Source organism: Manihot esculenta, chromosome 5 (assembly GCF_001659605.2).
Source record: "Manihot esculenta cultivar AM560-2 chromosome 5, M.esculenta_v8, whole genome shotgun sequence".
Taxonomy (NCBI): Eukaryota; Viridiplantae; Streptophyta; class Magnoliopsida; order Malpighiales; family Euphorbiaceae; genus Manihot; species Manihot esculenta.
The window spans coordinates 29,680,390-29,704,308 of NC_035165.2; the positions used below are offsets into that span (position 1 = coordinate 29,680,390).

Genomic DNA, 23,919 nt, shown 5'->3' on the forward strand with positions numbered 1-23,919 from the left:
TTAGAAGAAGCTTGAAGACAAATAGTTTGGAAAGCGAATAAAGGCGAAAATAGCCTGGAAAGTGCTTGAGGGCAAAAATGTCTGAAAGTTACAAAGAGGCAAAGAGCTCGAGTGAAAAATCAAGGTTAAAGAGCTCGGAAAAGAGCTAAAATGCTCGTAAAAATAGTCAGCACTAAAGAGTTCGGAATGATATAGAAAACCAAAGAGTTTGGATGAACATTTAAGGCTAGAGAGCCCAGCAAAGAGCCAAACCGCTCGTGAAACCAATAAGCTAAAATGCTTATTAAAAGACCCAGGGTTTAAAGCCCGAAAGATGCCTCAGAGTAAAATGCTCAAAAGAAGACCCAAAAGGGCAGACCATTAAGGTCAGGTCAGAAAGGCAAGACTAGAAGGGTATAACACCCAAGTCGGACCTTCCAAAAGAAAAAACTATCAAGGTCAGACTTTCCATGAAAAAGACCACTAAGGGCAGATCTCCCGAAGGGATGATTATCAAGATATAAAAGTTGCTCTCTCGGTTCGGTCTATATTAAGTTGACCAATTCCATTAATCGCGCTTCCCTTCGAAATTCATAAGCGTCAACCAAACAAACAGATGGCATGTAATTAGCAGGATGGGTTCCCTTCCCCGACGATTGTAAATAACCATCAGAAAAGAGAAAAGACAACTGATAACATATAAAAAATAAGATCTCCCAAGATCGTAACACGTATACACGTGAATCGAAAGCCTTTCCATCTGGTCGGATCGGGTAGTGTCAGGGTCCTAGAATGTCAAGTATCAAAATTATAATTTTCCAATTTCAGGTCCTAAAATCTAAAGGACCAAAACTCTATTATTAGAAAATTATAATTTTGGTCCTTGGGATTCTAGGACCTTGGCACCTTGGCTCCTACATAAATTCATCTCTATTATCTCATGTACTCTTGGCAGGAGCTTAAGTCCTTTTGAACCTCCTGGATGCAACTCTAGGATACAAATCTATATTTAGGTTCATCGATCTCCACAGTGGTGATATTGGATATATGAGTTGTGATGATTAAGAGGATACTGCTAAGAAATAGCTTATTCGTTGTGGCGTTTGTCGGATTCTCATCTAAATCCTTCGATCATTGGTGTTTCAGTTTCTCTAAGTGTGGGGTGCCATAGGAGGTGGATTTATCGAATCTTTGGATTCCATATCTATTTGTGCGTGTGGGTTTGAGACTTGTGCCATAGGGTTCCGCGTCAGTTGGTTTAGTTCAAAAAATACACGTGTAATAGCCATATCATGTTAGTAATATGCCCTATAGCTAATCTGTTAATTGTAGTTGGATATTATTCTTCATGCCTTTTAAGTGTTTAAATACTCTACATAAAGACCGTTATTTTATCTTTAATGTTAATTTAATTGAATCTCAAGTAAAGATAAAATTTATAAAACTATATTACTATGCAAAAAGAAATTATTATATGATTATAATTGTGAGATTCCTATTATATTTAAGTAACGTCTCCAAATATTCCTGGTCGATGTTATTATCATGATTCGTCAATTATTAGAATTGTTGAGACTGGTACATATTATGTTATTTCCTTTTAAATGAAGCAACTGATCTCATATGTTAAGATATGTGAGATATCTAGAACTAATATGTACATGCTTATTTTATGAATAAGTGCACTAAACTGACCCACCTAAGAAATCCATATGAAAAATAACTTGTGTCTATGAATTACTCAAAAGTGATCCTTTGACTTGAAATCAATAAATAATCTTATATAGGGACTTTTATGTTTTGATTCATCTTACACAGTGTTTGGTTCATGATTAACAAATGGGATGAATTTGATATATTAGGAACTGTTAAGATGTTTATGTGATTGAGATAAAATTCATCGCTCTATATTAAATTAGGGAATGTTTCATTTATTCTCTGATAGCATTGAACATGAAATACTTATATAAGGTGGAATGAAATTAGGAAATAAGATTTGAAATTTTTATTTAATCGGTCAATAACTAATAAATGAGAACTAATCAAATATTAAATCAGGACATTTGTGATGAAGGGATATTAGTTACATTAACAAACTATGCACTGGAAAGTTAAGTCAAATCACTTTTGACATTTTAAATATTTGGGTAGTCTTGATATATTGCTAGACAATGTCCTTAACTTTCAAATTAATTAATTCGTTAATTATATTTGTTGCCAACATATCTGAAATTTAATGAGTCACACATAAAAAATTGTATGAGAAAATAAAACGAGAAGTTAAATCAAGTAGGATTTAGTTGCATATAAATTGACATTAGAATAAAATTGTAATTTGAAAGAATTATGATTTTAATAGAATTAATTAAGTAGAAACTTAATTAAAATTGTCTAAAATTTATATTGCATATTTATTAAAGTTCTGGACTATAATTATAATTTATTTATTTATTTATTTAAATAAATAAATACTATTATATTGAAAGTCTAAGGTTTTAATATAAAAATGCATATTATGAGAACATGTGGAATAACCGGCAGAAACCTTTTGAGAACCTCCAGAATTTGTAAGAAAAGTAGAGATCTAGCACTCAAAACATCTCCCCTTCTCAAACCTTTAGCAGGGTTATAAGGTTTTTCGATTGTCATTCTATATGGATATTATTAAAGACTGGACATTTGGATGATTTGTGATTTGTAACAACCCAACCAAAACAAACGATCTCATGTTTTACTGCAAGGAAAATAGAAGATATTTATTTTCTCTTAATTATTATTACTTTTTTCGTTTAAACGTGATCCTTGTTGGTAAAAATTTTTATTTTTCTATTTTTTTCTACTGCATTCAATCCAATTGAAATCCAACACATCATCCACATGTCACCGAGTTGCCAGAGATGAAGATACAAAAAGAGCAACTTGAGTTTTATAAATTAAAATTAAAATAGTTCGATGACCATTTTAAAAATTGAAATATTTACTTAAACCGAATCTACATAGATCCATAGGGTAAATATATGATAGAATCTAAATGAAATTTTGTATATTTATATTACGATTCTATATAGACCAAATTTAAATAAGAATCACCCTTTAAAGGACAGGATGTGTGACAATTAGCCTACTATTCAACTTACCTTTCATTTGTTGAAAATCTTACAATGATCCATCGCACTCCATTTTATCAAATATTATTTTGGTGTTATGAGATTGTTATATCCTTATTAATGTTATACCCCATTATTTTCAATAGTTAAACTGATGGAGCCAATTGCATTTGTAGAAACCTCCTCGTGTCTATGAAAGCAGAAGTTACTAAACCAAATACATATTTCCTCTCAAAATTTTATATATATATAAAATTCAATAACAAACTTAAACTATTCAAAATTGTAAGTAAAATATATTTCAATCTTAATACAAAAATAGAATGGAATTCAAATGTACTGACATATATTTATAAAATTTAAATTATTGCTTAATTTAGTCACTACCTATCAATAAACAATAACTTAATAATAATAATCATATACAATATAAAATTTTTAAAATTGAAACTTTCCCTCCTCTTTCTCTAGTTTATTCCTATAGAGAGATTCAATCTTTTTTTTTTTCTCTCTCTATTCTACTTTGAGGCTTGGTCACATTCTTGGCTAAGATTCGTCAACTTCCCGTGCCCGGAAGAAGGCTTCCTCATCCCAGCTCGAAATGTGGGTTTCCCTCCCTACCTTCTATAGTTTTAGTTTTTAGTTTGTAGTGTTTTTGTACATGTGCGCTTCAAAAAGAGGGTTTCTCGCTTCCTATATGTTTGGTTTGAGTGGTTCTTTACTCAATGATAGAGGAAAGAGTGTTTTTAGGGATGGTGTATCTCTAGAGGTTGCATACCAGGCTAGAAGCTATTTGTGGTGACTCTCAAAGCTTTGTATAAATGTAAAACTTTGTGTCACGGTTTCAAATTTTAACACTTGCTTGGGACTATACAGTATTTGATATGAATTCTTTTCAAGCCAAGTCAGTCTGAAAATCGTCTAATATCAGCCTGAAAATCGCCTAATAATCTGTAATAAAAAGCAATTATGTTAGCCGAGATTATACAAGCCAACAATGAAGTTAACAATTAGTATATACTCATAACCCTCACAAGAGTCATTATATAAATAATTGGATATGAGAATTCATAAACATGCTATTTATTTTATTCCAGAGATAAAATAATAATTATACATTATTATCGATACAATTATTACAATAATTCTCACCACCCTTATAAATAAGGGATGATCTACAAGAAGTGAAGATATAATTTAAAAACTTCAACTAATCGCTCTCTCTAAAGAGTGTTAAAAATAAACAAGCTTGTGGCAGAAGAAGACATCCAACCTATATTATATGACACACCCCTAAAATACTATAATAAATTATTTTAAATTTTAAATTTCTACTAAATTATACTAATTTATTTCAATATTATTTCTGGGGAATTTTAATATTAAAAAATTACAATTTTAATTTTTAAAAACTCTATGACGATTTTTTCTTCTTCCATTATTTCTACTAAGTTATACTAATTTATCCCACTTTTAATTTAATTTTTAACTATTTTACTTTATTGAAATAACAATATACACCATAAATTTGATAATAAATTCTATTTAGTTTTTTTTTAATTAAAACTATTTTATAAATTTACATAAAAATTTTGAGAAAAGTTTATTTAAATAAAATTGATCAATGTTAAAAAATAATATTTCTTTAATATTTAAAATTTTATATATTATATATTTACTTTTTAAATATTAACTAAAAATAGTTTTTTGAAAATACTACCAGTTAAAATTTTAAAATTGGATTACGGAGACGAAAAGAAAGGAATGGGAAAATTAGTAGATGGTTGACTGGCTAAACTCCTTCGTTCAGCATCAACACATGTGTTTGCTTCTGATTGGTTAGTTAGTCTACCGGCAATTGCAGCAAAGTGACTTCACATTTGCCATTTCTCCCCTTCTACAAGGGAAGGAGACGAAGAAGTCTACTTCTTTCTTCTGTCGTCTCTCCCGGTTTCCGCCTCATCCTCCGTTGACAGTCGTCTCCGCCATGGCTTGGCCGCGCTCTTCCATCATCTATTGTTGGCTGATTGTGTTAATTGTCCAAGGCTTCGTTTGTTCAGCTCTCGATTTCGATAATCACAAGCCCCCTTTGATAATTCCCCTCCATCTCTCCACACCTAATGTTTCCTCTCATCGGAAAGCCTTCAGCAGCGACTACAATAGCCGGCAACTCCAAAATTCGGACCTCCCCAACGCTCGCATGCGCCTCCACGACGATCTCCTCCTCAATGGGTATTCTCTCCTCGTCTTCACTGTATTTTATTGTGAAAATTTGGTTCATAAAATTGAATTATTTAGCTGATTTTTTTTGTTCTTTTTATCAGTTACTACACGACGAGGATATATGTTGGGACACCTCCACAGGAATTCGCTCTTATTGTGGATACTGGCAGTACTGTGACATATGTTCCGTGCTCTACATGTGAACAGTGCGGCATGCATCAGGTCTGTTCTGATTTGCTTTCTATATAGTTTTTGTATTACTATCATCAACGGCCAATTGCATACCATGTAAAACTATGCGCTACAGTTCTTCTTTCTCGAATATGAGTAATTTTGCTTTTGTGCAACTGTGGATTGGTGTCCTCTGTTTTATTATTGACATGATTCATCTAAAGTTTATTTAGAAAAAGGACTAGTATTGGATTTCTAGAATTTCTATTTCTATTTTAGCAGGGATGTGGAAATCTAATTTCGTTTCTTTATTTCTGACAGCAATTATGAGGTTGTTTCCTTGGTAGAATCCCTAATTTTATTTGTTGCAGATTGAGTTGTTGTCTTTATTGTGTCAAATGAGGCTCACTGGTTTAAGAGGTGTTTTTGTTGTTATCTAGGATCCGAGGTTCCAGCCAGATGCATCTAGCACTTACAAACCTTTGAAATGCAACCCTAGTTGTAACTGTGATGACGAGGGAAAGCAATGCACTTATGAAAGACGGTATGCGGAAAAGAGTTCTAGCAGTGGTGTGCTTGCTGAGGATGTCATTTCTTTTGGAAATGAAAGTGAGCTTACACCTAAGCGTGCTGTTTTTGGCTGTGAAAATGTGGAAACTGGTGACCTTTTCAGCCAACGTGCTGATGGAATAATGGGGTTGGGTCGTGGTCGGCTTAGTATTGTAGATCAGCTTGTTGAAAAGGATGTTATTAGTGACTCATTTTCTTTATGTTATGGTGGGATGGATGTGGGTGGCGGTGCAATGGTTCTTGGTAGGATTTCTCTGCCCCCTAACATGGTTTTTACCCATTCAGACCCTTACCGTAGGTATGATGCTATCTTGATATCATGGTCGGTTGACTGATTTTTTTCTTAGGAGTTCATTTTAGTGCATCTCACACATATACTGTAGTTTTTGGATGGAAACAGTCCATATTACAATATTGAGCTGAAGGAACTACATATAGCTGGGAAGCGATTGAAGTTAAACCCAGGTGTCTTTGATGGAAAGCATGGAACAGTTTTGGACAGTGGAACTACGTATGCTTACCTTCCAGAAGAAGCTTTTCTTGCATTCAAGGATGCTGTAAGATATCATGGCATTCAGTTCAATAATCTCTTACTATAGTTGGTAGTCAAGTTTGCATTCTGTTGTACTGGTATTAACTAAGCTTATCATGAGTGCTTTTAATTAATGACTATATAAGATACTAGTATTTCTACAATGAACTACCATCTACAATTCGGTGATTTGTCAAGGCTCTGAACAAGATGCAGAATTGGTACATGAACCTAAATGGGATTTTGGCAAATCCATTAAATATACATCCCAACCAAATAAAAATTTTAGTGTTTTTATGACTTGTCAGTTGTCAGACATGCATGAAGAAATAATCATTTGCTTTATTTCAATATGACATAATTTTAATTATTATTTTCAAACTTGCTGCTGTACTAGTTTCTTCTATTCTTCTGGGATTTTCTAGCAGCACTTTTAGACAGTGTGGTGATGTATTTGTCAACTATAATCTGTAAGGCAATTTTTATGGCTAGAATTCTATTGTAAGCTGTCTTTATGCTTTGCTGTTGTGCTGAATGCAGATTATGAAGGAAACCCAATTTCTTAAACGGGTCCATGGCCCTGATCCAAATTACAATGATATTTGTTTTTCTGGAGCTGGAAGGTGTTGTTTTTAATAAAACAAAAATCTTTATGTCTAGCGTATATCATTTAATGTTTCTTGCATATGATATTTGATAAAAGTGCTCTTTTCACTTGTTCTTACTTAGGGATGTTTCTCAACTATCAAAAATTTTTCCTGAGGTTAATATGGTATTCAGCAATGGTCAGAAGTTGTCCCTGTCCCCAGAGAACTACCTATTCCGGGTAATTTGACTAGTTATAATCTAATTCTAAATTTTCTTCTTAACACCAACCACAAACCGTCACTGCAGTAACATGCTGTAATTTCAATTTATCCTTCATTACACAGTAACATTTGTCCTTTAAATTTTTATTTACCTCTTTCCTTCATGACACGGTCTAAAGCATACAAAGGTTAGTGGTGCATATTGCTTGGGAATTTTCCAGAATGGGAAGGATCCAACTACGCTTTTGGGAGGTATAAATCTTTTACTGTATACACTTCTCTCTCTCTCTCTCTCTCTCTGCTTTGCATGTCGTATTGAATTCTGTCTCTAAATTCTACTCATGTACGAGATGTTGATACTTAATGTAACCCTCCATTTCTACGTCTTTTCGCATTGTTTTTATTTGAGACAGGAATTATAGTACGGAATACACTTGTGACTTATGATCGGGAGAATGATAAGATTGGTTTTTGGAAAACTAATTGTTCTGAACTATGGAAGAGACTTCAAGTTCCTGGTGTGCCTGTACCTGCACCCGCATATGTAGTTTCCCCCGGTGGTAACAAAAGTGAAGGAATGCCTCCTGCTCAAGCCCCAAGTAGACTGCCTGCAGATTTTGTTCCAGGTAAGCTCATAGTCTTGTCCACTCCTTGAAGTTAATATATAGGAGTTGAGGCAGAACTTTGACTAAAAGAATAAATTTTCAGTTCCTTTTTTATTGCCTTCTTCCTTCATATTTCCAGTTTTTTGAAAGTGTCTTTTGGAGTTCAAATTTTGAGCCTTATTATCACTAGTCTGGAAACCCGGTTTCAGTTGATCTTTGTTGTCTACATATTTCATACTTGGCATAAAATTTTTGTATTGTAGTGTTTTGCATGCCTCCTTATTTTCCATCATGAACTTATACTTGTTTCCTGTAAAACAGACTTAATATTTATGGGTATATGAACGGTGATGGGTGTCATTACTGATTAACTGCTATGGTAGTTTGCTCAACTGTTGTCTTGTACAGTTTAACTTGCTCTGGTTTGGGATTGATGCAAAGGTGTTGAATTAAGACTACTCTTAACATGCTTCTTTGATGTATAAATCATTTTGCAGCTTTTTCTATTGAATCTCTATGGTTTTGACTCCTTATCTACATGTGATTTCAGGTGAAGTTCGAATTGGAATTATAACATTTGATATGTTGATTAGTGTCAACAGCTCTTACATGAGACCCAACTTATCCGAAGTAGCTGAGTTCATTGCCCATGAGTTCGAAATTGCTAATTTGCAGGTATGGTCAAGATATTATGCCATGGCATGATTTAAGCCCTGTACACAAAGGGGTTGCTAGTCTGGCTAATATTTGCTAGGAAATTGATCTTAGTAAAATACAGTGTAATCACTGTTCAGAACTTGATCAAACTCGAGCAGATGAACATATGTTGTTTGGTAGTTCCAATTTTAATATTGGTGTGCAACTATATGTACTAGTTGGCAGTAACGACTTCCCACATAACATAATTTGATCCTGTAGTCATTCCATTGCTTTCAGGTTCACATGTTGAATTTCTCCTCAGAAGGAAATAATTACCGTGTTAGATGGGGCATCTTTCCTGCTGAGTCTGCTGATTATATTTCTAATTCCACAGCTATGGTAATCATGCCACTGTGAGACGATAGTTATTTACATACAACTTGATTGTTTCCCACGTACAGTCTATCAAAGTATAATATCTGCCTGATTATTTTATTGTGTGCAGAACATAATTCTTCGGTTAAAGGACCATAGATTGCAATTTCCTGAGAAATTTGGGAGCTATCAATTGGTTGAATGGAAGATTGAGCCTCAAAGAAAGCAGTATGTTTTGTGCTAGTAGTGTTATATCAGTAGATTCTAAATTTTCTACATGCATTAACTGTCTTGTTATTGGGTGCTAGGATTTTTTTTTTAAATGAGATGACTGCATGGTTGAGAGTCCAACCAGTGCCTTGCTTTTTGTTTCCCCCGTTTGCGGGGATAGAGTTTCTTTATTTTGGCTGCTTTAACCTAGGCTGCTCTGGCGCATTGCAGGAAATGGTGGCAGAAACACTTCTTCGCGGTAGCAATAGGAGTTTTGTCGACCCTGCTTGTTAGTTTATCATGTATTGGCATATGGATGGTGTGGAGACATAGACAACGAGCACTTGGTACATACGAACCTGTTGGTGGCATTGTTCCAGAGCAAGAGCTTCAGCCATTATGATCTTAAAAATTTTCATCTGGGGCGGGATGGTTGTAGCGTGCATTGATACACTCACTAATTCTATTGGCTGATAATTCTATTGGGTGGATAAATTTTGCTGTCCCTCTGTTGTTGTAAAATGCATAGAATTGAAAGGGAAAAAAAAAGATAAGGAAAAATAAGAAAAATAGTGATTAGCTGCTCATTGTTGTGGATTTTTCTGCATGCTTGTGTGTATTATAGGCATAATGAACATTTACCTAAAGCAATGCAAAACGTAACCCTTTTTCATTTAGAGGGATTGCAGTACGTGGTTCTCATTGTTTGCTTAATTTATAATTAATTTTAATTTGTAATATAGAGCTTGTTTAATTTAACTTCTATACATTGTTGTCAACACTTTCTTAGTCTCTGAGGAGGTAGCCAAATATACTATTTTTAATGGGTTCGACTGCATGTTTTGCGTTTCGTTATCTTCTCCATCCTTGCCGTCTGTGTATTCAAAGCCAAGTATTTTCATGGCTTTTCTATCTTGGAAGCAAGATTGGGTCAATCTCCCAATTTTACATAGCCTAGCATTATCTACGCTAGGGACAAATTGGCCAATGAAATTAAATGGCGTATTGGTGATGGTCGCGGAGTTGTGACCGTGAGCTTATTAATAGAGAGGAAGCATGTTGGAATCTTTCATTGCCCATGAAGTCTCGAAGATTTTCAATTGCCTAAAGATTAGCCTGAGTAAGAAATGGCAGTTGACTGTTCGCAGTGCCTATCACCATGTCTTGGTCTGATCTTCCACAATCCTAGTAACAATTGTCCCATTAAAAAATCTGTGGTCTTTATCAGTTCCTCCGAAAGTTAAAATCTTTACATGGAGGCTGCTTTAAAACTCGCAGCCTGTAAAGAGCAATCTGCGATCAAAGGGATTCTTGGTTGATGGAATTTGTTCCCTTTGTAGGGATGATATTGAATCTCTGGATCACCATTTTTGTGCCTGCTCTGTTGTTCAGAGAATATGGTACTACAATTCATTACATATGGTTACCCTGGGAGGAAACCATTACTGCTCGTATAATGTGTTAAAAAATACCTTGAGTTTGGGGAGATTGATTTCACAGAGCTGTTCATCAAACTAGCTCTCTTGGCATATCTGGCGTGCTCGAAATAATTGCATTTTTCAGGACGTTTTTCAAGGTACTTAGCAGTGGTGTTTCATCTCGGCTTGAATTCAAACAAGCAAATAACCTCAGTCTGCTCAGTCAGGTTGGCTTCCCATCAGCTATTCCTCTGTGATGGCAGCCTCCGCCTCTAGGTCTGCACAAAATAAATGTGGATGATGCATGTTGATCTCATGGGATTACAGGTTTAGGCGTGCTGATTCGTGACCGTCATGGTATCACAAGCAAAGAAGTTCTCGGATCTATGGGATTATCAATCTCAGTCGATCTATGGCAATTATGTACGGTGTAGAAGTGGCTCGTGCGGCTGGTTTTTCCACCCTCATTGTTGAATCTGACAGTTTAACTTCTATTAAAGCTGTACATGGAAGCAGCAGCCTCCCCATACCACTGATGACATTAGAGCTCTTTGTGATTGCTTCCAATCCAATCTATTTGCTTCCACCATGCTAATCAGAAGTGAATCAAGTGGCTAATTCTCTATTGCAAGAACGTATTTGGATGGAAGAAATCCACCTTCAGTTGCTTCCTTATTTCAGCCGTCGCATCTCTTTTTTGATCCTTCGTTAATCTATTTCGTTTATCTGAAAAAAAAAAAAAAAAAGGAAAGTGGGTAACATCTTTTTAACTTTCTACTTTGAAAAAAAAAATCCTTTTAACTTTGATAGCACAATTGAGCTTTGCTCTATAGCCTTATTATAGGAATGGGTCGGTAGTTTTTTGGTTCCTTCTTCAATTTGCTAGAGGTTGTTTTCTTACTTTCCTTCAACTTTGGGCAGGGGACAACCTGGTATGGTATAGTTTTGTTGTGGTTTTGAATCGCATTGCCTGTTGTCTCCTCTCTTTGTCGGTGTGATTGTTGTCTTGTGTCTGTTGTTCTTTATTTTCGGTGCGGTCGTCATAACTTGAGCTTTAAGGCAGAGGGTTCTTTAGTCTGGTAGGTCCATCTGGGTCTTTAGGGGTTTTCTTGGTCTTCACTCAGAGGTTATTGTATGTATCTCACGAACGCATCTCAAGGATGAACTCCCTTCATCGGTAGCTCTTTCTTATCGTTGTGGTTTCCTTGTCTCCTCCTGGTGCTTCGTGGCTCTCAAGTATTGTTTGGTTGTCGCTTTAGTTTCTTCCGGCTCTCAATTTTGGCCAATGCTACTGCGGTTTGACTATTCGGTTGTGGTTCTTCTGGTTGCAGTGAATGGTCCCAAGCGGCACACATGGTTTTATTTTCTCATCTTCCTAAGGCAGGATAGATTTGGTTTGGTTGAGATTGATTTGGTTCTGGTTGGGTGGATTTGGTCTTAGCTTTGATTTGACAGCTTGTTTAGCTTTATGGTTCAGCGGTCATTGAATTTTAATTTATTTCAAAACTGTATTGAGTTTCCGGTCAATTTTATAATATATATATATGATATGTTATAAATGACTTAAAAATTTTAAAATTAAATTATTTTGCCACATAAGAGACTTTAAATTAGAGAAGAGTATTTGATCGGTTCAATTAGAGAGGAGTATTTAATCGGTTCAAAACTGAACCGAATGAAAAAAATTATAAAATTATATCGAACTGATTTAAAGTAATAATTAAATTGAATTGAATTGAAAAATTTCAATTCCATTATTCAATTCAAAATACTTTTGATTCAAAATCCTTTTGATTCAAAAAATATCTTTTAACATTAAAAATAAAATCTCATCCAAAAATTAATGATGGAACAAATTTAAAATTTAGACTTTAAACCGTTGCAGTTTTGATTTTCATATACTAAAAATTAATTATTATTGATTCAAGAAATTTTTTTTATTATTGAAAAAATTTACATTTAAAATTTATCAACAAATGTATCTAAAAAATGTAATTTTTTTCACAAAATAAAAATATATAGATTTAAGGAAAAACAAGTAAAATAAATGGCGATAGTGACGATGAGAAAGGGAGACAACGAGCAGCACGAGATATGCCCTACATCTAACTCCATAGCTTCTAATGTAAGAGCGATGGCGAGATCGAGAATAACAACGATGAAACGGAGAAAACGGCCACAACAGAGGCAAAGCGAGGGCAGCACAACGACACCAATGAAGTGAGCACATCAGCAACGCAGGCGAAACGAGAGCAGCACAACGACATCAGCAAAGCGAGAGCAGCAGAGGCAAGTGCTATAGCGACGCACATGCGAGAGCACGAGCAATGGACACAGTGAGAGAGTAAAGGGCGACAAGCTGACAACCAAATTGAAAGCAAAACAGAAAACAATTAAAGGGTATGGCAGTGAGCTAAAGGAGAGGAGGAAGAAATCATAGAGTTCTAAATGATAAAGTGATGAATTTATAATAATTTTTTAATTATTTAGATTTCTTCGACTAAAAGTAACGGACAGAATTTCATTGATTTTAAGTTAAAATCAATTTTATAATTTTAATAAAATTGATTTTGTAATTTTAATAAAATTAATTTTTAATTTTTTTTATTTAATTCAATTTAATTTAAAACGTTTAATATGTATTTTTTTAAGTCACGTAGAATATATTATATATGCATTTTATTAAAAAATTAATTGAAAATTCACTAGAAAAATTGTAAAATAAATTAAAATTCAGTAGTAAAATAGTAAATTAAATTCGGTAACAATAAATGAAAATTACCGAATGAAGAACTCATTAATTCTAACTATTTATTTGATTTATTTATTATAAAATATATTTTAATTCCTTAATTTTTTTAAATTCAATTATAATGAATTGCACCAATTTTTTTTTAAGGAAAGATTTTCTTAGGCTTTATTAAACACAGTGGGCCAACGGCAGCAGCATCACGTGGCACGAATCAGATGGCTTACATAAAAGAAGTGGGACCCATAAGCCGAAGTGGCTGTTACGTCATCCTTAACAGACTCGAAGTACTGATTCCTCAACTACCAGAAAACGCGTTTACGAGTACTCCTCTCATTCTTTGCATCGAAGTTTGAAGATTCAGGTTCTGGCACAGTATTACAATAATGAAGGAAAAATTATTATTTAATTTTTACATTATAAAAAAATTATTACAATAATGAAGGAAAAATTATTATTTAATTTTTACATTATAAAAAAATTATTACTTAATTTTTTAATTTTAAAAATATATTAAAATAATTTTAAAATTTTATTAATTGATTTATTCATCAATTTTAAAAATTAAGTATTATAAAAAAATTTAAATTATTTTTTAATATTGACAATATATTCACTTTATTTTATAATTTTTATTTACTTTTATTATTTTAAAATTATTATTTATTTTTTTATTATAATAATATATAATTTAACTATTATAATCTATTTGTTTTTATCTTATTTTTAAAAAATTTTTAATATTTAATAAAAATTAATATATACAAAATGAGTATAATTAAAAGTTAATAAAAAAATTATATTTTTTAATATGTATAAAAAATAAAATAAATAAAAATTATGAGATGAAAAAATATATTTTTATAAAATTGTGAAATTAATTAATCAATTTTATTATATTATAAAATTAAATAATAAAATATTTAACTGTTAAGATTAATAAAAGTATTTAATATTTTACAAATGTTTTTTAATATATTTTTAAATTTAAAAAATTAATTAATAATTTTTTATAATATATAAATTAAATAGTAAATTTTTTTAAAATACAGCTGGGTCGGATGAATCACTCCTTCATTTAAGGAATCATAAACAAATTAATTAATTTAATTAATTTTTAACTTTTCGCTTAAATCAATTTAAAAGTTTTAGTTTAACCTTAATTTGTATCGAAAAAAATAAATTTTTAGCTAAATTTCTTTTTTATTTAAATAAAAAGTATATATAAACTAAGTCTAATGATTCTTGAAATAAATTTTTTAATATCTTGATTTACCCTAAAAATTAAGAATATCAATTTCTTAATTTTCTTGATATTTGAATTAAATTTATTTTAAATTAAAAATCATAAACTAATTTAGATAAAAAAAAAATAAAATATACTAAATTGAACTTCCTCAGTCAGTATATAGCGGTAAAAGTTGGCATTAACCTAAATAAAATTTCTAAAGTATCATTTGAATAGAAAAAGTACTAGATTAAATATTTTATTTAAATTAAAATTAAAATATTTATTATATATATTTTTTAATTAATTTTCAATAAATTTTGATATAAACGCTTAATTTATTAAATTTATTCTCATACTACTTTTTTCCATTCACCAAACCCTACTAGAATTATTGCAAATTATTGAGCCTTTCAGCGAAGCAGACCCATCCAGAGAAACAAAAGCCAATCCATATTTGCTTTACGCAATTGCAAAACAGCCCACACGTATCCTTATCATTTTATGAATTTCTTTGATATCCCAACTTGGATTTTTTTTAAAAAAAAAAAACAATATCCCAACTTATTTTTAATATTCTCTACAACAACCAAGTAATAAATTATAAACCATATGAATTAATATTATTTTATGCAATTACAGGTCCATAATAATAATTTTAAGGGCACTTGGGCTTGCCCTTGGAGTTCTTCATGTCCCTGTAACAAGGGCACTCGTCCTTGTTCCCATAAGTACCAGAGGGCACACAATTGCACTTTTCACAGCATATTCCACAGTACTTCAAGCACCGATCTTTAACTCCGGCCTTTGCACATCTCGCCTCACACTTCGAGTCACAGAATTCTGTATGGCCACATTATAACAACATAAACTCTGTAACAACAGAAATTAAAAACTGGGTTTGGTTAGAAAATCATCGATCTTTACCTGAACCAGCCATCGTAAGCTCAAAGAAAGAGGATGTAAGAACAAGACAGACCAGCAAAAGAACTGCAAAGAACGGCTTCATTTTCTTCTCTACTCGGCTTGAGATTTCACTGTTGCCGCTTGCCTATTGGAAGGTCAAAGGAACTTGTGAATGGCAATGAGAGTTGCCGATGTGAGGATGGCGGAGGAGAGGGGGGAGGTGGTGGTATTTATAGTGCCAAAAGGTTAGGTGAAAGGTTAAGAATGTAATGTGTCTTCTGGTCCTCGTAACTCGTAAGAAACAAATACATAGTAGTAGTAGTTACAGATTATCACGTCGCTTTGATGAAAGAGACTTATTACATGGTGGTGAGTTTTCTTTTTTTTTTTTTTTTTTACAAAAGCCCTTTTAAATTTTTAATAAAATTTAATATATTTAAGAGGAATATTATTAAAAAATTAATAAAAAATATATTTTATAAAAAAATAAAGTAAAAAAAATAGAAATGAAAGGTATTTCATTATCATGCAGTTGGCATGATGGAAGGCAAGCTGGAAGCAACTCCTTAGCAATTCGTCTCTTTTGTTGCGAGCTTCAGGAGTCTCCCGAATGTTGAGAGCGAGCGAGCGAGAGAGAGAGAAAGGTTAGATGACACGACATCGTCCGCCACGTCTCTTGCCACTTAATGCGTGCGTTGTCACGTGAGTTGTTCGAACTGGAAAATTCCATCCATCATTTACTCTCCTTTTCCTATTGCCCCACGACAAAATCCCCATCCCGATCAAAGTCTTAATCTTAGATCTTTCTCAAACGTTTGTTTGATCCAATTTCATCTTTTAGAATTTCATGAAATTTAATTATATTTTATATTTTATGTGTTTAGTTGAATAAAAATTAAAAATTTAGTTTTTAAAGAATTTACAATTAATATAAATTTTATGAAATTATAAATATTATTAAATATTGTTCTATCTTATAATTTTTATTTATTTTATTTTTTATATATATTAAAAAATAAAATTTTTAAAATTTTTTAATTATATTTATTTTAAAAATATTTAATTTTATTAAATATTAAAAAATATTCTAAGGAGTTTCTTATTATTTTGTATAATTTGTTTATTATTTTGCATGTTTATCGAAACGGGATAATCCTTAGGAAATAAGTTGATTAAGTATTTAGTATCTATAATATAACATTTGATTATTTATGACTCTTCACTTGCTACACATGGCAAAATCTATATGGTGGATTTTAGACTTATCAGTTCTTAATATAATCAATTTTTTGATTATTTACATTATATATAAGAATAAAATTTTAAATAAAAATGGATCAAAATGTTAGCTTTTTTCTACTCTTATGGCAACTGATTATTTTGTAATTTTAGCATAAAAATCTTTCGGTATGACCTGAGTTTTAAATGAATGAAGAAGAGAATCAATGATTGGAAAATATATTCTAAATTCTTAAATATTGAAATCCTGTGGAAGTTTTTCTCATTTTCATTTCATATGTCAATTACTTTATTATCTATTTTTATATTTTTATAATTAACAATTATAAGAGAATTCATTAAGAGAAACAGATTACAATTTTAAATTCTATATAAAAATACAGTTAAAAATATAAATCAACCTAAAAAAATCTTAAAAATTAATAGGTTAAATTTTTAGTTTCTGAAAATTGTAATTACATATATTATTTAGTTATGGTAATTTTAATATTTATATTATTTTATAATAATATTTAACTCTCTTACAATTTACAATACCATTTATTTTTTTCTATTGACATTCATACAGATGTCTACAGTATTATAAAAAATATTTAATTATCTATTAATAAACATGTCACTGGTGCTATTTAATTTTAATTAAAAAATCAATATATAAAAATAAAATACTATTTATTACAAAAAAAATATATATTATAAATATTTTGACGTATCACTCCAGCAGAATTTTGTAAAAGAAATATAATAATTTTTATCAATAAATTTGTAATTAGTGCTATCTAATTTGAGTGCAACAAAATTAATATATTAAAATTATAAAAATTAAATAATACATATATTTAAAATTAAAGGATTAAATAATATATACGAAATAGCTTTTCTTTTCGTAAACCTTGTGCTTACGGTTTTTTGATTTTGTCAGAACCTAGGGTTTCTGTTTCAATGGAGGCCAATCTTCAACAATTGTCACTTTCGGACGAGGAGGATGATGGGTTGGCTGTGGTCCCGGTTGCTGATGCCCCTTCTTTTCGATATGAGAACTGTTTGGTGGGTATGTTTTTGACTTTTAATCGTATCAACTTCAAGTCGATGAGTGAGGTTTTTGCTGACATATGGCATCCTTTGGGAGGGGTCGAAATCACTGAGTTGGAAGCCAAAAGGTATCTTTTTCGTTTTTTTGCGGTGGTGGATTTGGAACGTGTTTTGCGAGGGACACCCTGGCTGTACAACAATCATCTACTCATTCTCCATGCACTAATGGAGGGGGAAGACCCTTTGCAGGTTCCATTGATTTTTGTGGATGAGTGGGTGCAGGTTCATGATCTAAAGACAGGTTTCTATACGGCAACGATTGCTATTAATCTGGGGAATTTTGTTGGCTCTTTTTTGGATTATGATACTACATACTGCTCTTCTAATGAAAATGATTCTTATATGAGGATTAGGGTTCAGGTGGATGTTAGGAATCCTCTTAAACACAGGAAGAAGCTAGTTACACCTATAGGAGAGGCCTTTTATGCTCGCTTTGCTTATGAGAGGTTCATGGTTTTCTGTTTTTTCTGTGTCCGTCTCGGCCATACTGATTCTTTATGTGGTTTATTATTGCATAAGAAGAAGAACGAGTTGCAACCTCTATGGGGGCCAAAACTTCGCGCAGTCCGCCGTCGCAATCTCCGCCCGACCAGTTCATGGCTGCGGGTGGAAACACCGTTTGTTCAGGCGACGTTATCTCCGAATAATCAGGGCCCTTCTCTAGGACGTCAACTGTTACCATCCCAATCTTTTTTGAATTCCTTTTTAGGCACGTTTTCTACTACTGATGGGAGGGAAAAGGCAGTAGGCCAGATGGAAACTGATCAGAATCATTTGGGCCCAAATGGTTTAGGTGAAGATGACCCAATGCAGCATTCTGTTGAGGGGAAAAAACGACAGCATTCTCCTACAGCCAGCAACGTTTCTGATGCCATGGATTCATTGCCGGTTAATTCTACTCCAATGGTCAAACCTGCGAGGCGGGTCGACCGACAGCCATGAGGATTCTTTGTTGGAACTGCCGAGGTGTTGGTAATCCTCGTGCAGTTACTGCTATGAAGGATCTTGTTTTTTATTATAAACCTTCTATTTTATTTCTTATGGAAACTAAAGTTCATGGTGTAAGAATGAATCAAATAAAGAACCTTTTGCATTATTCGAATTGTTTTTCTGTTGATAGTATTGGTATTGGTGGGGGTTTATCTTTGATGTGGAATACTGATGTTCAGTTACAAGTTTCTTACTTTTCTTCAAATTTTATAGACTGCACTATTGGTACTGGCTCTGCTCAATGGTGTTTTACAGGGTTCTATGGTTGTCCTGAACCAACTCGCCGCCGTACTTCTTGGAACCTGTTGCGTGAGCTATCTTCACATAATGATTTACCTTGGTTATGTTGTGGGGATTACAATGATATTGCAGCGCCTGAAGAGAAGAGTGGGGGTCCTCTTCGAGCTTCTCATCTTATTTTTGGTTTTCGGGGGGCGTTGTTAGATTCTGGTTTGTCTGATATAATGGCTCGTTTCTTTCTTATACTTATAGAGAGGGGACTCCATTTTGTTCTAAAGAAAGGTTGGATCGTGCATGTTCTAATACAGCTTGGAGTGGTATTTTTCCAGATGCTTTATCTTCAATTTTGGTTGCTCCCGTGTCTGATCACAACCCTTTGGTAGTTGAAATTACTGCTCCTACTTGTTATCTAGGGAGTAGGCGTTTCCATTTTGATAATTCATGGCTCGAAGATCCTGAGCTGGGTGAGGTTGTTTCAAAAGCATGGGCAGAGGGGGTTCGGTTGGACTTTCTTGCTAGAAAGGATTTTACTGCCAATCGTATTGTGCAGTGGGGTCGGAACAGAAATAAATTGAAACGGGCTCAGAAAGATATGATCAGAAAACGGCTTGAAGAAGATCTTGATTCGGTTATACAAGGGAGGTGCGTCGGCTTAAGGAGCAGTGGAATCAAATTCTAGCGGAAGAGGAGATTAGAATTCGCCAACAAGCAAAGCTCTTTTGGTTTCGCAATGGAGACAAAAACACTAAATATTTCCACAATAATATTAAGGCGCGAAGAAGGCAAAATCGTATTGTGGAAATTACAACCTCGGATGGCTCTATTTCTTCTTATCAGCATGTAATTGCGGATACTTTTCAATCATATTTTCAGGAATTATTCTCTGGTGCAGTTGCCGATTTTGGTGAGGTGATTAGCTTGGTTGAACCGAAAGTTGATTCTCATGATAATGCTATGTTAACTGCAACTTTTATTGATGAAGAATTCAGGCACGCTCTTTTCCAAATGAATCCAGATAAAGCGCTGGGATTAGACGGCCTTAACCTAGCATTTTTTCAGAGGCATTGGAAGATTCTTGGTCCGGATATTGGTAAAGCTTGTCGCGAATGGTTGGCTAGAGGTGCACTTCTAGCTAATATTTCAAATACTTTGCTGATGTTGATCCCTAAATGTGATAATCCGATGTTGTTGAAGGATTTTAGGCCTATCGCTCTATGCAATGTGGTGTATAAAATTTTATCTAAAGCTTTGGCTAACCATTTTAAGAGAGTATTAGATAAGATCATTTCCCCTAATCAGTCGGCATTTGTCCCCGGTCGTCTGATAACTGATAATTTTATTGTTGCTTTTGAAACTATACATGGTTTAAAGCAACAAACTAGGGGATCTGATGGTTTTTGCGCTTTGAAAATTGATATTGCTAAGGCATATGATAGGGTTGATTGGGCCTATTTAAGTGCAATGTTGTCTGCTTTGGGGTTCTCTACTACCTGGATTGGTTGGATGTGCATGTGTTTTTCAGATATTATTTACAAAATTGCTCTTAATGGTTCTGAGATTGGGCCAGTTATTCCAACGAGGGGGTTGCGTCAAGGTGACCCGATTTCACCTTATCTTTTTTTGATTGTTGCTGAGGGCTTGTCTTTGCTTTTTCAGAACAGAGAGAGTCTGGGGCTTATTCAGGGTTGTCCAGCAAAACAGGGTTGTCCCAGAATTTCTCACTTGTTTTTTGCTGATGATTCTCTGCTCTTTTTTAAGGGCACAGTCATGGAGGCCTCACAGGTGAAATCTCTTTTAGCAGTTTATGAAAAGGCGTCTGGGCAGTCTATTAATTTTGACAAGTCTACTATCATGTTCAGTCCTTGCATTCGTGATGATATTTGCATTGCAGTTTCTACGGTTCTCAGTGTTCATCAATCTCTGGGTACTAGTACTTATTTGGGACTGCCTTCGCTGGTTGGAAGGAGTAAAAAGCAAATCTTCAGTTTTCTGAAAGATCGGATATGGAAACGTAGTAATAGCTGGAATAACAGATTTCTCTCACGGGCTGGACGTGAGGTCCTTATTAAAGCAGTTCTTCAGGCTATCCCTGCATACTGTATGAATGTGTTTTTACTCCCATTGGCTACATGTAATCAATTGCAGGTGATGTTGAACAAATTCTAGTGGAGTGGTGGTATGGATGATCGGAGAGGTATTAATTGGCTGGCGTGGGACCGTATGTGTGTTCAGAAAGGGGATGGTGGTATGGGTTTCCGTGATCTGCGGTGCTTCAATGCTGCGTTGTTGGGTAAGCAGGGGTGGAGGATTTTATCCGACATAAACTCTCTTCTATATAATGTGCTCAGAGCAAAATATTTCCCATCGGGGGATTTTATGTCAGCTTCGTTAGGTTCTAACTATAGCTATGTTTGGAAGAGTGTTCACTCATCTCAACAACTGTTGGTGCGGGGTACTCGTTGGAGAGTGGGAGATGGTAGAAGCATTTTTGTTAAGAATAATCCTTGGTTGCCAAGTGATTCAAATTTTGTGCCGAATGATCCTATGTTCATTGATGATGCCATACATGTTAGTGATCTGTTTGTGCCTGGAGAGTTGCGATGGGATTTGGAGAAGGTGTTGAATATTTTTTCCATGGATGATGTGCGATCTATTCTAGCTATTCCTTTGCCACTTAATCCTAGACCGGATAAACTTATTTGGCATTTCGAGAAGAGAGGCTTTTATATGGTCAAAACAGCATATTATTGTGTGCTTTCTATGCTTGGTCGGCATCTAAGGGTGGGTACATCGGACTTGTGGAAGAAGGTGTGGGCTCTTGATGTCCCTCCAAAGGTTCGGGACTTTATATGGAGATTGTTTCGTGGTGTTTTGCCTACTCGAGACAATTTGGCTAGGAGAGGTGTCGACGTTCCATTGGGGTGCTTGTTTTGTGATGCAAATGAGTCTATTGACCACCTTTTCTTTCTTGTCCCATGGTAAGAAAGGTCTGGAGACTAGTGGGTGTTGCCTTATCCAATTCTTGGTTGTCATTTCAAGACTTATTCCTTCATATCCATGTGAGTTTTGGTAGGGAACGTGCTTCAAGATTGGCAGTTCATGCATGGAAAGTTTGGCATACAAGGAATGAGTTAGTGTGGAATAATAAGGTGTTGACACCTCCGGCTATCCATAATGTTGCCAATACTTTTTATACAGATTATCTTCATTGTGGTCTTGATAAGCAATGTGCACCAGGTCCGAGTCTTCTCTCTATTAATGCAGGTTCGGCTTCTAGTGCATTGGATTGGCTAGCTTATGTGGATTGTGCCACTTTCTCAACTTCGGATTTGTTTGGATTTGGTGCTGTGTTCGAAGATGCTGAAGGAGTTTTTTTAATTGCAATTTCTGGTTATACTAAGGGCCGTGGTTCTCCTGCTATTGCTGAGGCATTGGCCTTGCGTCAATGTTTAATGTATGCTCGTGATGCTTTCCTGCAGGCTGGAAGTATTTTCATTGATAGTCAGATTTTATTATTCGCCTTTCGCTCAAATTTGGAGGACTTTTCTGAGTTTGGCGTCATTGTTTCGGATTGTAAAGATATTCTACTTCTTTGTCCAAATATTTCGTTATGCTGGATTAGACGTAGTGCGAATAAGGCTGCTCATCTGTTAGCAAGACAGTCTATTCGTTTTGATCGTTTTAAACTCTAGGTTGATATGCCTGAATGTCTGTTTGAGCATTATAGTTCAAGATAATAATATTTATTTTCTTGACTTAAAAAAAAAAAAAGTTAAATACTCTAAATACTATTATAATTAATCAAATTAAAATAAAATAAATAAATAAATCATTTGCCGGTGATTGATGGTTGGGAACCAATTAATTTTTTTCAAAATAATAATAATAAAAAAAAAACTTAAATTTCCCTGCCGCGGGGGTAACCAGTGGAAGGGTCCCGAAAGGGGGTGTTATTTTGCATGGATACCAATCTAACAAAAAACTTTTGGCATCTCTCGCCGTTCACAATTTGTGAAATTTGAGTTTTCAAATCTGTATTCTTGATTTTGCATGGATACCAAAAAAAGTTTGCTTAGAAAAGCATATCAGATTTGGGCCAGCCCATACCAACGGATTCAAATTTCTTCTTGGACTACGAAAATAGGATCCAACTTTACTCTTTCATTTGTTTTAAGACTACGCGTCTTTGTGGTTATATCATATATTTTTTAATTTAGCAATTAAGTAATTGATTTTATTTTATTTTACAAAAAAAAATATAAAAAAATATCACTGAGTTTACTATATTTATGTTAAAACAAATTATTTAATTTTTTTTTTTCAAAATAAAGCTTTTTATTTTTATAAAATATATAATATCTTAATTGAGTTTTTAAAAAATAAAGATTAAATAATTAACATTGATAAATTTATATACAAAAATTAGTTAACACATTAAGTTACATTTATTTTAGATATTAACAACATGACTAATTTATATTTAATTATTGATTAAGTTATATTTATTTTATTTTAAGTATTTAATTACCTACTAAAAAGAGTTTCTGTTAATACTTGATTTAAAATAAAGTAAAAATAACTTGTTAGAAAAATATATTATACTTTATGGAAATTTTATATTTTTATTATAAATTTATGATAATCTTTATTTTATAAATAATATGTTAAATTAATAAAAATTAATGTTGAAGTATAAATATATTTTTACAAATTATTATACAAATAAAATTATACTAAATGATTAAAATTTCATTAAGCTATTTAATTCTAATGGTAAAAAAATAAATAACATTATTATTAATTAAAAATAATATTTTTAATCTATTATTCACAAAAA

The 23,919-nt window shown here is 33.2% G+C and overlaps 3 protein-coding genes across 3 annotated transcripts; 2 read left to right on the plus strand and 1 right to left on the minus strand.

The window, feature by feature from the left end:
- The first annotated feature begins 4,923 nt into the window (after positions 1–4,923).
- On the plus strand, positions 4,924–9,911 carry LOC110615683 (aspartic proteinase 36). Its single transcript, XM_021757694.2, has 12 exons — positions 4,924–5,318; positions 5,411–5,531; positions 5,921–6,348; positions 6,451–6,607; positions 7,123–7,205; positions 7,312–7,408; positions 7,571–7,643; positions 7,805–8,017; positions 8,547–8,671; positions 8,933–9,034; positions 9,141–9,238; positions 9,452–9,911. Exons 1-12 carry the CDS (start codon positions 5,074–5,076, stop codon positions 9,621–9,623), a joined length of 1,914 nt encoding a protein of 637 aa, XP_021613386.1. The 5' UTR covers positions 4,924–5,073; the 3' UTR covers positions 9,624–9,911.
- Positions 9,912–15,051: 5,140 nt separating this feature from the next.
- On the minus strand, positions 15,052–15,803 carry LOC110616078 (peamaclein). The gene is made up of 2 exons (XM_021758394.2): positions 15,543–15,803; positions 15,052–15,458 (listed from the first exon to the last, which is right to left on the minus strand). Exons 1-2 carry the CDS (start codon positions 15,622–15,624, stop codon positions 15,274–15,276), a joined length of 267 nt encoding a protein of 88 aa, XP_021614086.1. The 5' UTR covers positions 15,625–15,803; the 3' UTR covers positions 15,052–15,273.
- A 2,987-nt stretch (positions 15,804–18,790) lies between these two features.
- On the plus strand, positions 18,791–22,774 carry LOC110619075. Its single transcript, XM_043956821.1, has 5 exons — positions 18,791–19,364; positions 19,412–19,710; positions 19,956–21,227; positions 21,315–22,060; positions 22,156–22,774. Exons 1-5 carry the CDS (start codon positions 18,791–18,793, stop codon positions 22,772–22,774), a joined length of 3,510 nt encoding a protein of 1,169 aa, XP_043812756.1.
- Positions 22,775–23,919: the final 1,145 nt, after the last annotated feature.

Excerpts from the sequence above, each read along its gene's own strand:
- LOC110619075 (XM_043956821.1), top strand. The coding sequence starts at position 18,791 with ATGAGGATTCTTTGTTGGAACTGCCGAGGTGTTGGTAATCCTCGTGCA. Across the intron at positions 19,711-19,955 it reads TTGAAGAAGATCTTGATTCG|GAATTATTCTCTGGTGCAGT; the intron begins GTTATACAAGGG and ends TCATATTTTCAG. Across the intron at positions 21,228-21,314 it reads CTACATGTAATCAATTGCAG|AAAGGGGATGGTGGTATGGG; the intron begins GTGATGTTGAAC and ends ATGTGTGTTCAG.
- LOC110615683 (XM_021757694.2), top strand. The coding sequence starts at position 5,074 with ATGGCTTGGCCGCGCTCTTCCATCATCTATTGTTGGCTGATTGTGTTA. Across the intron at positions 5,319-5,410 it reads GACGATCTCCTCCTCAATGG|TTACTACACGACGAGGATAT; the intron begins GTATTCTCTCCT and ends TCTTTTTATCAG. Across the intron at positions 7,409-7,570 it reads CAGAGAACTACCTATTCCGG|CATACAAAGGTTAGTGGTGC; the intron begins GTAATTTGACTA and ends CACGGTCTAAAG.
- LOC110616078 (XM_021758394.2), bottom strand. The coding sequence starts at position 15,624 with ATGAAGCCGTTCTTTGCAGTTCTTTTGCTGGTCTGTCTTGTTCTTACA. Across the intron at positions 15,459-15,542 it reads GCTTACGATGGCTGGTTCAG|AATTCTGTGACTCGAAGTGT; the intron begins GTAAAGATCGAT and ends GTGGCCATACAG.